The following is a 15,791-nucleotide window of genomic DNA, read 5'->3' on the forward strand; positions in this document are numbered from 1 at the left end:
CTCCCGCGTTAGTTTAAACACTGTTCGTCCTTCCGAAGAGTCCCAACGACGTAAGCTGAAACAACCTGGGACAAGGAGTGTAGATCACCATTCGAATAGCACGTGGACAGCCAATACCCGACTGTCGGAAATCCATTTCTTTTCTAAAAAAATTAGGTCGACAAATACAGGCGTAACCGAGGGGTACACATCAGTTCCTTTTGTTTTTTATCTCTCTCTTTCTTGTTCCTTTAAAGTATGCTTTTTTACAAGATGAATGGCAACCGATTTGTGTAACAGGCGTAACGTCATGGAGTGAGTTTTACTTGGTCACGTTATTTACCAGTGTTCAGCGTAACGCTGCGGTTATCTCCTTGACTGATACGTTGTTGGTTGACAGCCCTCGTTCAACACCGCCAGAAAATCCGCTACGGGCTACGTCAATTTCCTGAGCCGGAAGGAGCATTAGTCATTCCTCAGTCTAAATGTATGCAGCATCAGTATTGTCGGTCGATAACTGTTGACAACGGTAATATCAATCGTCGACAGTCAGTACAGCACCGTAAGGCATAAGCGATTACCTAAGCTTAACTGTTACTGGGGTTACCGATCGTGTGGTGATATGTATACTGGCATTCATCAACAAAAGTATCGCTGATACGCCTACTCTTAACTGCAATTCAGAAAGAAAAAACGCTTTCGAACAGATGTTACGATAAATACCGCTTCGACATTTCTGACGATCTTGACCTAATCGCTAACGAAAGAATGGCTGATTGAGAATTTTGGGCAAGGTGCAGATTTTTCAGCAACACTGACCCAGTGCAGAAATATAGTTGAGACTACGCCGATCGTGTTTTACGCTTCGCCTTCACACCTCTTGGTCGAGCATTCTCGGTCAAGCATTCTTGGTCAAGCAATTCGTTTTGATGCGCAGCTTACAAGCGAGCATATCCTTCTTGTGCGACTCTCGTTTTAGGATAACTTCACGAGGTCTCGTGCGAGGTGCGGCCGTCGTTCTATTATGCTGCATCGCGTCTTGCTGTTGCGACTTAGTCGTTGAGGAGTGTCCTAGATTTATTTTATCGTCAATGTCATGAGGTCGCCGTTTACGAGTTTTATACCCTACCACTGGATGGTGCGCCCCTCTTGGAGCGCGGAAAGTAACCTGTGATAAAAAGCTGCAGCGCTGTGCTTCTTTGTTTTCCCTCCCTATTTATCTCTTCCTCACTAATGAGCAACGAATGGACCACAGCTAAGAGAAGGGCATGCATCGGTAGCCTAAGCTTCGGTCACCACGTAAATGCGCTCCCCGTGGATTTCGTCTATTATTAATTTACTTAAAAAAACAATAACCTAAAGGCCGAGGTCCCTTTAGAGATCAACAGCTCTTTGCTGTCTTTTGCACATTTTAAGCTTCCAATTGTTGGTATAATAAAACACGCGTCATGTTAAATGTCGGCCGTGTCGTTTGGTTATTTCCATGGCTCTGGACGCTGTGTGTTTTTTTATGATTACTGTGAAAATCGTATTTCTCACCTAACACCTGGAGCAGCATGCCAAGCTACTAGCCAAAAAAAAAAACTAACTTCAGCGTCTTATTAAAGTCTCTCTCTCTCTCTCTCTCTCTCTCTCTCTCTCTCTCTCTTTACGCGAACGCTGTGCCATCCGCACGGTTTCGGTACCAGCACGACAGACAAGCTCGGTTCGATTCAAGCAAAACAAAACGGGACTTCGTCAGAAATTTTGCAACAGAAGTCATTACTTTTCGAGTGCACAGAGATATCTTAGAAGCCCGAAGTCGTCGCACCATGCGAGAGTGCTCTCCACCTATCACGTTACGAGTCATCCCCTTCAAGGGCCCCTTGCACGTAATATTTTAGCCATGCGATTGAATTTATCCGAGCACAGTGTGTTGTCGAGTGACGATATTAAGAGAATATTTCGCGATGATGCCACCCCTTTGTCAGTCAGGAACTTACGTGTGCGGCAATCGACTGCCGCTACTAAAAAAAAATGTTGAAGCGGTTAAATTTATTGACGATTAAAATTCCTGGAAATTGTTTTCACAGACATGGGGGCCTTATTTTCGGTTGCTTGTTTTCAGAGATAATGGAGATGCTGCGTTGCACATCAATTCAAGTGAATGTATCCTTGAAAGTGATTCGCGAAGACTATAACCCCAGTGTCTGTCATAACGGACTGCATTCGACTATATGAACCCACCTTAATATAGAAGGCCGCGTACAGTCACATATCTTTGCTTGTCGGAGCGGTACCAAGCAGTACGTCGCATTCCCAGCTTGCTGGATCCACGAAATGTTTGCATGGAACGCACTTCCAACATTCACAAACTGCAGCCTTCTGTGAACCAAACTTTCAGAAGAACCACGCAACCTAAATAACTAATGCATGTAACTATGACGTCAGCAGTTCTGGCGGGGTTGTAAACCTGCCGTTTCGGTTTTTCTCTACTACATTCATTTATCGATATAGAAAAAAAATTAAGGTGTTTAGGGATTACCATTCAATCACCACTGGTCTTCCTTAAACGCGACTAATTATGCGTAACGCATGTTACGTTCCCCAATTTCCTTGTCAAAATTAGTTGCGTCCTTTTCTTTCTTTTCCTTCTAACTCCCAGTTATGCATGTGCTCTAAATTGTGGCCAGTCGTAATATCTACCGCGTTACCGCAGTGCAGCAATTTCTAAACGACGTCGCCAGTAATTGCGAATTAAAAGACAAGTTTAAATCCAGTCTGCACACATACCTGAAGCACATCGTGCCCTCGCCCAGCGGGTTAGGAGGTGGCGGCGCCCTCGTCCGAAGAGACGAGCGCCCTGAGCGTCCGCACTAGGTCCTTGCACTTGAGGACCACTTCCTCCTGGACGAGCGTGAAGGACATGGCGATGATGGCCAGGCCGAAGACGAGGTAGAAGCAGCAGATGATTAGCTTCGCCTGCCCGCTGCCCGAGGTGGCCCCCTGCTCGAGCAGGTGGGAGCCGGGCACGATGTCGCCGAACCCGATGGTGCTCAGCGTGATGAAGCTGAAGTAGGCGCCGTCCAGGAAGCTCCACTCCTCCCACACCGAGAACAGCGTGGCGCCGAAGCACACGTAGCCGCCCACCAGCAGCAGCACCAGGTACACCGGGATTCGCTCCTGCGGGAACGACGGGAGTGGGCGCGATAGCTCGAACGCCTGCACTGCTGCCCCCACGGCTGACGCGGTACGAGCAGCAAAGTACCGGAGCGTTCCTCCGGTCGCCAGTCCTCATCCTTTCGGACTGCACGCGGGCTTTGATAACTGAGTGTCGATCAGGTCGAGAGCGTTGGTGTGGACTAGCTGATACACATCGGCGTCGGTATGTACCGGCTGCGATGAAATAGTTTCCGTTCCTGCTCTGTCCCGTCCTTTCACGCTGTTTAAATATAAAAGGACGTTAAAATAAATTCCGAGGTGTTGCTTGTCAAAACCACGATCTAATCATGAGGCACGCCGTGGTGGGACACTCCTGATTAATTTTGACCGCCTGGAATTACCTAACATGCACCCAGTGCACGGCACACGAGCGTTTTTTTGCATTCCACCCGCATCGGAAGATGGCCTCCGCAGCCGTGGTCGAACAAGCGACCTCAGTAGCGTAACGCCAAAGTCACTGGACTTACGGCGGCGGGTTCGAGTTTTTTTTACTCCACCGATCATATTATCTGGTGGAGGTGCTCTTCCGACGCGAAAGGCATTTGCTGGGTTATAGTTGGTGCACGTAAGAGTTGCACAGTAGCAACTGCGGAAATGGAGTAATTACCGAGTCATTCCGCATCTTGAAACACCCAGAAGGGAATGGGTACGGACTCATGGCCCAAGTCTGACAGATGGGATGGGAATTGAGTGAGAACCCGAGATTCTGGAACGGAGTTGGGATGGAATGGGTACCTAGTCCCGGCGTGCTAAACCAATGCCTCCTTTACTAGATGCCAGCCGCGTTGCTCGCTTTCCCATTGCGGCTGCGGTTCCCTTAGTTTGTGGCCTCCGCGATTCGCAGCAACGACGCGCCGGCGGAGCCGATCGCAAAGGCCACGCTTAGTTGAAGTTAGTTCAGCATAAATTTCGTGAGGCGCCGCTCGTTGCCTTTTCAACTTCCGGCGGATGCGGACCTCCGAGATGGCAACAGACGCCATGGTAATCTCCGAGGCCGCAGCACGTGACGCAGACGTCCGCCACAAGCGGCGCTCGTTGCCTTTTCGCGGTAGTGTTCCTCTATGCTCCCGCAGGGAGCAGAGTTGCGCATAGGTCCGCCGTCGTGATCCAGCTCTGCAGCGAAGCCACTCCTCGTGCGCGCAGGAGCCAAATGCCGCGCGGTGTTCCGCCTTTTTCTCTAGAGGTCGCGAGCTACAAGCGCGAATTATTCGCAGGCGCTTAGCAAAGGGCACTTCTTAATACAGGCTACGCTCGAACGAGTCATTCGTGCAGTCGGGGGGGTGGGCATCCAACCAACCGAAACTTTGTATGTACCTATGTAAACACGCATATACAAACACACACATGAACGTACAAATAGGGGGTAGGACCACCTTCGATTCCCCAAAATAAAATACTCCCGTGGCTCGAACAGCTCCAAAGTTCGCTCGCAAACGCGCAGTACGTTGCCACAAAACGCGGTGCAATGATTTTCAGCATGCATATGAAGTTGTCTTATCACTGTCAGAAAGCAAGAAATGTTTTAAAGAGTGTTTAAAACTTCACACACGAAAGGTGGACACTTAGCGCATTTTGGCTGCCGAAACCAGCCGATTAATGACCGTCGCCAAGAGAGCTATCGTGCCTGCAGTTATGTCAGTGACCGTTAACAGAGCGTCATTTATCACTAACCATCGTTCACAACAGCTGCACGTTTTCGATACATGCGGTGCAGACACAGCTTTAAGCGCATTTCAAATGTTCACATGCGCACATTTTAAGTAAAGCTTACTTTTATGATTCATTCATACCGCAGACTAATCAGCTATATAGCAGCAGCAAATCTGCAAGTAGAAAAAGATTCAAGATGCAAGAGCTTCTAGATCAAATTTATTTCATACAAGGGAATGCATGAACGGCTGCTGGCAGCAGGCCAAGTTTGCTGGTTCTTGGAACCTTGGGGTCAGAATGAAAAGAAACTGGAAAGGCAACAAGCTATTAAGAGTAACAACAGGTTATTTTTATTGCACTAATCACATCAAGATGGCAAACTTGCAGAGTAATTATTCATACAGTGCAGACTGTAATCTGACAACACATTTTTCTTGATCTCTTACCACTCGGAGAAAAGCCAGTAGTTGAAGACGCTGTATCAAATCAAATCACTGAAGCAGGTTTTGGCCAAAAAGCCAGGTTACAAAGCTTTGTGACCTCCCTTACAAAAATGACTTTAGACTGTCTATAGAAAGTCTGTAGACTTCTTATAGACGACCTTTCCTTTCTATAGATTTGGACTTTTGTTGATACAAAGTCTGTAGACTGTCTATAGACGAAAGTAGATAAAGTTTCTATTTCTTTCTGTCTATACGCAGTCTATAGACGGTCTATAGAAAAAAGTCGATAAGCTGTTTGCTCTTTTTTGCCTACTTCCCCTCTGTGGACTACCTATAGACGAAAGTCGATACAGCTTCTATCTATTTTTGTCCATACTTTGTCTATAGACTTTCTATAGACGAAAGTCGATAAGGTTTCTATTTCTTTTGTCTACTCGCAGTCTATAGACAGTTTATAGAAAAAAGTCGATAAGGAGTTTGTTTCTTTATTGTATCCTTCCCCTCTATGGACTACCTATAGACGAAAGTGGATTACGGTCTCTATCTATTTTTGTCCATACTTTGTCTATAAAATTAAATTAAATTATGGGGTTTTACGTGCCAAAACCACTTTCTGATTATGAGGCACGCCGTAGTGGAGGATTCCGGAAATTTCGACCACCTGGGGTTCTTTAACGTGCACCTAAATCTAAGTACAGCGGTGTTTTCGCATTTCGCCCCCATCGAAATGCGGCCGCCGTGGCCGGGATTCGATCCCGCGACCTCGTGCTCAGCAGCCTAACACCATAGCCACTGAGCAACCACGGCGGGTATACTTTGTCTATAGACTTTCTATAGACGAAAGTCGATAAGGTTTCTATTTCTTTTTGTCTACTCGCAGTCTATAGACAGTCTATAGAAAAAAGTCGATAAGGTGTTTTTTTTGTATCCTTCTCCTCTATGGACTACCTATAGACGAAAGTGGGTACGGTCTCTATCTATTTTTGTCCATACTTTGTCTACAGACTTTCTAAAGACGAAAGTCGATAAGGTTTCTATTTGTTTTCGTCTACTCGTAGATTATGGACGGTCTATAGGAAAAAGTCGATAAGGTGTTTGTTTCTTTTTTGTCTGCTTCTCCTCTATATGGACTACCTATAGACGAAAGCCGATACAGTCTCTATTTATTTTTGTCCATACTCTGTCTATAGACTCTCTATATTAGACAGTTAATAATAATAGTCGGCTAAGGTTTCTATTTCTTTTTCTCTCCTGGTGTATTGAATGTCTATATAAGAAAGTCGATAATATGTAATGCCGAGTTCCCATACTCCCCGCCCTCTGCGAAGGCGATGATATGGCACTGGTTCATGCGCGACCGGCACCGCGTGCAACCCCGGCGCGGCGGGCAAACCGTGCAGACTGCTAGTCGTCATTCGGTGCAGCTGCACCGAACGAGGATCGCGGCGGAACAGGCAACGTCCGAGTCACAAAGGTCTTCCAGGCACCCGAAGGCCCTAATCCTGGCTGCTTCCCGGACGTACACTTCGCGAGACCAGCTGGTGAAGGTCAGATGGTGATGATGTGGCAAAGGTGGTGAATAAGTCGCGAAAGCCGGCAGACCAGGTGGTGAATTCACCACCTGGTCTGCCTCTGAGTTGTCGTGGTATTGCATGTCTATAGATTAACAATAGACAAACATCGTTAATCTGGGCCCAACCCGTGTACCCTGTAACCAAGCGCAGGTACCGGTGGATAAGACGTAGCTGCGTTTGATATAAGCCACTGAAGTTGTATACTGCTGAGATTGCTGTAGAGCCTATTTGTAGACATTAGTATACACATAGTGTATACCTCCGCATTTGTTGACCACATGATATGATCTACGTAGTCGGTCTCGGCAATCCCAAGACAGTCTTCACAGTTGTCGCATCACTTTTGCGGCAGTAGAATAAAGAAAGCAAAACGCCGATCCAATTGTTATAATAGTTGTTATGAACGCTAGCTTCAGCTACAAGTGGATTCCAAACAGGCATCAAGCTAACAGCAAGGACACTCGTAATGTTTGGAGCTGACAACGCGGACTTTGTGAATGTGCGATGAACCGATGTCGCGCATGTGGTGTTCGCGTTGTGTGTCGTCCGATTCTCGGATACTTTTCACATTTTCTTCATACCTCGGCTGCGTCACTAACATAGGGCGGTTTTTCGTTGACTGATATCCTGCACTATAAACCCATCAAAGTTTCTCATTCACTTAAAATAGGTGCCAAATTATCAGAGCCCACCCAGTATTTCGCCGGCGGTATGCCTGGGCAGCCACGCATATGAGTACCTCAATGCTGTACTGATTGCTTTGACCTATCACCGGAACAGAAAATTAGCACTAACATACGTGCGGGCATCACATTTGGTGGTACGCTGGAAGATATGCTACAAGTACGCTGTATTACTAATCGACGCTGGCAGTAATGCGTCTGAAACGTTTGAAGGGCCCTGTAATGCCTTTTACAAACAGCGCATTCAAGTTAGCGTTCCAGTCTCATACGATAGCCCACAGCGTTTGTCATACAACCTGCCAGCGCATTTCCTTCGTCCACGAAAAAAGATGAATAATGGTGATAAAGATGAATAAGCCACCCGTTCCGGCGCGCATGGCGCGCAGAGAGAGAGCGAAAAAAAAAATGAAGGAGGAAAAGGCGCTCACACTCCTCCGAGCGCGCGCGCTCTCGCGCGCGGAGCTCTTGCGCATGCGCGGAGATCTTGCGCATGCGCGGCGGTGCGCCATCTCAACGGGTGCGCCAGGCACGTATACGGTTGTACCGGTGTGCGGTGTCCGCCTGAACGTTGGTGTCTGTGTATGCGTGTCATCTTTGTGGCATCACACGTCAACTACACTGAACGGTAAGCTTTAGCAAAGATGTTTTGCGTCAATAGCTCATGATTATGTGAGCGCATTTCGTAGCGCGAAGCGGCTGCATGTAGCGCAGGCGACTCGGGTATAGTGTCGGTTTGTCGTTGACATGGTTTCATAACGCGCTCTTGTTCTCGCTTCTACTATACGGAATGTTTTACGGCGAGCGATCGCTCGGGCTTGTTGATTTTCGCATAATAGTTTAGGTGCGTAAAGAAGGAAGCTACACCATGTTTTAACTTGATATTGAGCTACCACTAAGCGGATTGTGTATGTTGGGCAGCCAGTGTGGTAGATCTCATTTCGTGGCGCTTGATCCGGCCGCGATGAATGCTGCGCCGCATGCAGTGGCGTAGCAACAGGGGGGGCCGGGGGGCCTTGGGCCCCGGGTGCAAGGGGCCAGCGGGGGGGGGGGGGGGTGTCATATACGTCTGAAGACACCCGGAACTTGTTGATATCCTCGCGTTCCTCGACTATGAACGGGGGGGGGGGGGGGGGGGGGAGTGAGGTGACCTATGGGCCCCGGGTGCCAGAGGACCTAGCTACGCCACTGCGCATGTGTAGTGAAATTCTCGTGACACGCTTTACGTATATATCTCGAAATTGTGTTAGCATCAAGAATGTTCTGACAGACACGTATAGTTAAATAACTGCTAACGTACTCGGATGAAAGGCCGTGTTTGCGGGGCATGCATCAGCAGTGTGTGCACTGCCGTTTTCGCATTGTTTAAAGGTAGCAGTATTTTTAAGGTTTCTGGCAACCAATCTAAATAATTTTGGGAAGTTACCGCAAGCAAAACACGAGACTTGAAGAAATGTCAAGCGAAAATCTCTAGATTCACCCAATCTATTTATATGCAACCACAAACGCTTTTGGAGCATGAAATCTGCGATAAGCTCAGTCACTCGCAGCTTCGCAACTTAACCGAAAAAATTGGAGCACAATAAATTAGTCGCTCCGGGAAGCACCTTTACACGTTTCAGACTGAAGGCATTGCGTTTGACGGTAGTTGGAAGATTTGTTTTTTGTCTATTTTTTAAACAGTTTAGCAGCAGAAGTTATCTTTTGAGCTATATGAAAAGCGTTAAGCGCCTTTCGATGCTTCGGCGTTATGCAGTTTACGTGCTCTTAATCTCTAGGCAGCTGCTGGCGCAGATTCGCATTGTGGCAGTCGTGCACGGTATGAAGCCCTTGTCGTGCGCAATAAGTGTTCCGGTTTTCATTACTGTTGCATGTAGTGCCGTCGTCTTGGACAGACTGCATACTATATGCGCTGTACAAAAGAAAAAAGAGCCAGATTATCAATTTGGTGGTCTTTTCTTAGTAGATAACGCACAGACTATTCAAATAATTCAGTGGACATTGCATTTGTTCTACCCTTATTAACACACCTAAGAGATCGTAACATGTTTTAGTTGATAAGTAACCTGATCAGTACGCCCCCATTCATGTGCATTCTACTGAAAGTGTGGCAAATGTATTCATCTCGAAGTATGAGAAAAGAGACAATGCAGACTGTTCTAAGCGGACATAAATTGCAAATGTTAACGTGATTGTTCAAAACTGCAGTCAGTATGCTGAGCATGTTCGATCGGCACGGGCACATTGCACAAACACCTGAAAAATGTGCACAGTCCAGCAGGGTATCTTTGTTTCAACAATTATTATTATAGGAATCGTTTGGGATTCTCATATTTCTTTTATTTTTATAAGTACACTGTGTGTCACATGAACCTGTCTTGAAACGAAACGTACCGTTGCTAACACCGGCGACCATTATGGTTGTCTAACTGCTTATCATACTGTAATATAACGAAACATCATAATGGTACTGATTAATATTGCCATGTAGTCTTTAGTCATAGGTAAACAAAGTTAACTAGAGGCATAAGTGCTGAGAGCAAATTATATAGAAAACTACTATTGAACTGTAAAAATAACTCATTGTATAGTTTTCCCTCACATTGTTGCATTTGTTTTACACGTGTCTCTGTGTCTTCCGTGCTGTACTCGTGTGGCCATCAATTACGAACTTGACGAAGCCCTTGTCAGCTTTATTAAACAAGGGATTCAAGTCAGTTGCATCTAATCCTACATGTTAAGTGACTGACGTGTTATTCGTTTTATCTAAATATTATGGACTGGCACTACTTGGCAAGCATTAAACCGTAGTATTTTTTATTGCACTTAAGCTGCAGGCGTCATAGATTGCCAGAAAATTTTCATGAAAACAGCCAGGAAAGGCTTGGAAAAAGATCGGGAAACTTTAAATTGGCCACATAGGTATGCTGTCTTGTTACATGTCAAAGTTTCCAGAGAGTCTCTGTGTTAAATATATTTTTAAAACGTTTCACTTCATAAAAATTGAGGGAAATTGGTTCTATTTATTGAAAAAAAAAGAAAGTCAAGCAGACTGACAAGGCATTTCTTACTCAATATGTTTTTTTTGCGTTAACTAAACGTCCTGAACCTCGATAGCCTAGAAAAAATTTTCATCTTTCAAAACACCTTAAATAATTTACTGTGATAGAATTCATCCGAACTATACTATCAGTTCTGTTTCCTAGGAGGTGCATATCTGTCGTGCCATGACACAAAGTGCTCGTGTGGTATTTCGGGTGCTCATGTGGTATACCTAACTTGGAAACCTGTTAGCATGCCCAAGAGGCCTCATTACCTGCAAGAAATTAAGGTACCATATCAATACAATCAACCCATCTGCCATCTGTTGAAGTTATGGCCAATGGCCCATTCATTTAAAAGTATGAGAAATACATTTCAATGTGTACTAAGCAAAATAAATTACAATCTTAGGCATGATACTGGGAATATTCCAGTCACGTCTTCTGAAAACATCCCTCTGCACGGGCATACTTAACTACCAGCCAAAAAAACTGTACAGACAGCCCAACTGGGTAACGTTTCCGCAATAAATATAGGGACCATTTGGGATAAGTACATTAATGCATCATATATGAACTTGTCATAAAAGGGAACATACTGTTGCTGACACGAGCAGCAGTTGTGACTGTTTAATTGTTCACCATACCATGCAATAGAACATTGCATAAAGGTACTGATTTGTATTGACAAGCAGCCATTAGTCATAGTTAAACCGCATTAAGTATTGACTTAGATGGTTTGAGTAAATATATTCAGCTGCTTAATGAACATACAAAGAATACACATCTGTTATTTTTGCCTCATACTGCTGCATGTACTTATTTGCAGCATACACCTGCAGCACCTTTGGGACTAATGGCACAAAGGTCAAGGCCAGCCTGGCGACCATGCTTGCCAAGGAGTAGTGTAAATATTTAATCTGTTTCCATAATAGCATAAGACAAGAATTTAAGGAATTCATGTATTATATCGAGCAATAAAAACGGTTAATGCATTGCCGGTGCATTTGTTTTATTTTTTGCACTGCATGATTCAGCACTATATAAATTCTTTCTGTTTATGCAACATATATGAAAGTACAGCTGGTTCAGGAGCTTTATTAATCTACTAACGGTAATGCATAAGTGCAGATGAAAAGGAACAGGTGCACATGCATAATATCTGCATTCCATGCATTTCATATCTATAAAATGAAATGAAATACATTCAAAACGTTTTGCTACCGCATGTAATGAAAAATGTAAACTAACTTGTAGATAGCCGCTATGGAGTTATGGCCTTATACACTCTTTGTAGACTTGTCTATAAAATGTCTGTGTCTAAAGAGTGTCTATAAATTAATGAAAATGCATGTTTGTTGGCAAGTGTATGCAGAATGTCATAGAAAAAAGTGTATTGGATTATAAAGTTCTGTTTTTGTAGACTGAAGTCTATAGAATGTTTATAGTATATATACATTTGTCTGTAGACATTCCATAGACTTCAGTCTACAAAAGTAGAACTGTAAGCCTATACACTTGCCCATAGACATTATGCAGACAACTGTCTACAAACATGAATTTTAATTAATCCATAGACACTCTAGACTCAGACTTTTTATAGACTAGTCCATAAAAAGTGTATGGCCATATGTCTATAGACGGTCTATAGACAGTCTATAGACTCAGACTTCTTATAGACTAGTCTATAAAAAGTGTATGGCCATAAGTCTATCGAAAGTCTATAGACAATCTATAGACTCAGACTTTTTATAGACTAGTCTATAAAAAGTGTATGGCCATAAGTCTACAGACAGTCTATAGACAGTGTATACACAGTCTATAGACTCAGACTTTTTATAGACTAGTCTATAAAAAGTGTGCGGCCATAAGTCTATAGACTGTCTATAGACTAGTCTAAAGAAATGTCTATAGACAGTCTATAAACTCAGACTTTTTATAGACCAGTCTATAAAAAGTGTGCGGCCATAAATCTATAGACTGTCTATAGACCAGTCTAAAGAAATGTCTATAGACAGTCTATAGACTTCATAGACAAATGTCTATGGACTTTCTATAAAAATTTTTGTAAGGGCTATCGCATCAGAGGCGAGGAAATTTTACGTCATTGAACGCATTCACTCCACTCCCGCCCACAGGAAACAACATTCACCAAAGCACAACGTAGATTTCTAGGGTGTTTAAATGAACGACAAGTTTTTGTTCCACTGGCTGATACATGATGCTCACAAGTTAGCACACATACAATTGCGGCTTAGCTTCTATGGCAGCAATTAGTTAACAAAATAAATAAGCCTGTGCACTTCAAGACAATAAATTGACTAGAATCAATTTTACTGTTCTCAAAACTTCACACGGAGAAGGAATATATCATGATTATCACAGCTCGAGAGCTAAATATGCATATGCCAACTTAGCACCCGTTTTATCCTTGTTCCCTTGTGTGCTTTCTGCAAAGGTGTCCTAGCTCTTCAGAAATTGCGGTTGACGAGAGAGGTACATATTATTCATTCCAATTTTAAACTCTGAAGGGTGCATTCAAAGTCAAGAAGCCCAGACTTGTTAGCAACAACACTCTCACTATGTATCATTGTGTCTCCAGCTAGTTTGCTTGGCTGAAGCATTTACTCCTGTGGCTGACTTCCGTGCGATTTGTGCAGTGTGGTGCGCTGTACCCCGTCATACTGGAATACAAGTGCCAGTACGGTGTGTTTCGTGTCACTTCACCAAGGTCCTTGAATTCACATCGTCGAATACCGTACCTGAAACCCGCAGCTGCTCCTCTCAACGCACGATCGACGGTCCGCTGATTGCAATGGCGATGGCACTGACGGAAACGACGAGTTCGCATGAGTCGGCGATGCGCCCGTAAAGTTGGCTTCGCCGCGGCGCGGATCATTTGACATCATTTTTCGCGCTCGGCCAATAGCGGTGCGAGCGGCGCCGGAAAAGGTATGCGCAACTCTGCTCCCTGAGGAATCGCGGAGGAGAGTAAAGGGAGAGGGCCAGGAACCGAGTTTACGGACAACGCGGCTGGCATCTAGTAAAGGAGGCATTGGCTAAACGTTGATTTTAGGCGAGAATACAGAAGTGCAAAACAGATAAATTTGTCATTTAGATCAAACTAGACATGGCCAATTTATAGTATTACTCCTACCTGTTCTTTTTTTTTTTTTTCAATATCCTCCTATAGGCGACTACTTCTGGCGCGGTAACTATATATAAATAACACAATAGCCTACTTGTATATTCTGCAATTTTAAAGACCAGGAAGCCTTTGTGCGTTACAAGGCAGAAGTTTGCTTTAAAGCAATTTCTAGTTGCCAAGAATTATTTGGTCTAACAAGAGCACGAATAGCCTGCAACACAAGGATGGAGGAGAAGAATGGTTGCACCTTGTGTGAGCCGGCGGTAAGAGGCCGCGCATGCCTGTGAGTGTTTAGCATACTGTCGACTATCCAGAACGCATGGTAATAAGCGGTCGGAGAGGTCCTGAAAACAATTCGGCAGTGTTTTACGCTGCTGTAACACATGAAGGCGAAAGCCTGCTGTGCACTTGGAAATGCGCCGTCTCGCATCGTCACGTTGCTGATGTAGCAGTTCGGCTTCTTCGTCTCGTTTTCGACGCTTAGCTGCCACTTCGGGCACTCGTATAGTGGGGTCAGACTGGCGCCAACGACATTTCTCTTCCATTTTACGTTTCATGCTCTCAGCAGGGTGTTGAAACCGATAGTGTTCTGTGTGTTGTTTGGGGGATTTCAATTAATGTTTGAACTTTGCTTTGCTTCACTTTGCTGAGCGCTTGTAGCCTCAGCCTTACCGGAGTAGGAGCCATTGCTTACGGGGGTCTGAGCCATTGAGTAGGTCACGTGGGTTTTTTTTTTCTTTTTTGTGTGTACCACTCGACTAGACGCGGCGTTTCTTTGCGTTGTATGCGTGATTGCAATCAATGTATGCACTGTACGCTTCAGTATGATGAGCGCTCGTAGCGTCTGCATTACGAGAGGGATGAGCCATTACATTTTTTGCTTGCTTAGGGGGTTATGGGCCATTGATGATGATGATGATGATGGTGATGATGATGGTGATGGTGATTATGATGATTATGATGATGATGGGGCTGATGATAATAGTTTTTGTACCAATGGACCGGACGTTGCGTTTCTTCAAGGCTATCGGGGGTATGAGCCACTAAAGGCTTTCGTCTTAAAAATGATGCCCGTTAATATGCCAGTAGATGTGAACGAGTTTTTCGCGTTTATGTTCGTAATCTATAAGTAACATAGTAATCTAACTGTACGCACCACACTCACAATGGTGTAAGACTGTTTTGTAGTTTTCTATACTCGTATAAGAATAGTTTCGGCAGAATTATAAGCTTTTGGAAATAGTGGATCACTTAGAGCGAAAGCCGTGCTTAAATCAAAGCGTACGACGTCGCCACGAAACGGCCAACACACGTGCAGCTAAAGGGAAGTTAACTTCGGCGGTCGCGAGTAGGCAGCTGTGGGATATAGTATGTGAAAAATCGCTCCCCCATCATCGGTTCACAAAAATTATTCACCAAATCGAAAGTCATCGGTTGTCTCCATAGTTTCCGTCCGACATTTGGTCCATGTTACAATCAGCACATCATCGTGGATTATCTACTAGCCCGCTATCACCTTCGCCATGAAGTCAGAAATTAGCGTCGTGTTTGTCGTAATGCTAAGTTGAAGAAAGCCCGCGAATATACACGGCGAAGCATGATTTCACTTCTGAGGGCATCAGTCGTTATACGTCATTTCTTAATCATAGTTTTGAAGAAGCCTAGATAGTGACGGAGCCTTTCCCCGTTCCTTCACTTTTTTCCCATTATGAAAAAGGGAAGGGTTTAGGAAGATGGTACCGCAGGCTGTCACCACTAATTGATAAGTTAAGGTGACAGTTTGGTCCAAAGTGCTGAATATAATTTACATTCTCGCCACATATTCGTAATCTCTAACCCGCGCATCCAAGGTAAATTGGTTCACGTTATATGTGGCAAGATACAGAATAGAATTTATGTAATGATGTTTTATCTACTTCTTTGTGTAGTATCATTCCACATGCGTATAACTGTCCGAAGTATGCTCGTCCTGTGTATGTGTCTGTGAAATAAGGTGCCTCCAGTATGGGTACTGCATCGACCAGGCATGTGCTCTATCGGAAACCGGCATGTGATCTACCATCCGAGTGTTCGCG

The 15,791-nt window shown here is 44.6% G+C and overlaps 1 protein-coding gene and 1 long non-coding RNA gene across 2 annotated transcripts in view; one reads left to right on the top strand and one right to left on the bottom strand.

Moving 5' to 3' along the window:
• LOC135918891 (potassium channel subfamily K member 18-like) overlaps nt 1-15,791 on the bottom strand; it is a 110,222-nt gene that overhangs the window by 3,332 nt on the left and 91,099 nt on the right. The window contains exon 4 of the mRNA XM_065452577.2: nt 2,752-3,141. Coding sequence (XP_065308649.1) covers nt 2,782-3,141 — 360 coding nt within the window. The 3' untranslated portion in view covers nt 2,752-2,781. The remainder of the gene's footprint in view (nt 1-2,751; nt 3,142-15,791) is intronic.
• LOC139056071 (uncharacterized) lies at nt 6,272-11,568 on the top strand. Its single transcript, XR_011512119.1, has 2 exons — nt 6,272-8,155; nt 11,398-11,568. It is a non-coding gene; the product is annotated as an uncharacterized lncRNA (long non-coding RNA).

Source organism: Dermacentor albipictus, chromosome 2 (genome assembly GCF_038994185.2).
Source record: "Dermacentor albipictus isolate Rhodes 1998 colony chromosome 2, USDA_Dalb.pri_finalv2, whole genome shotgun sequence".
NCBI lineage: Eukaryota > Metazoa > Arthropoda > Arachnida > Ixodida > Ixodidae > Dermacentor > Dermacentor albipictus.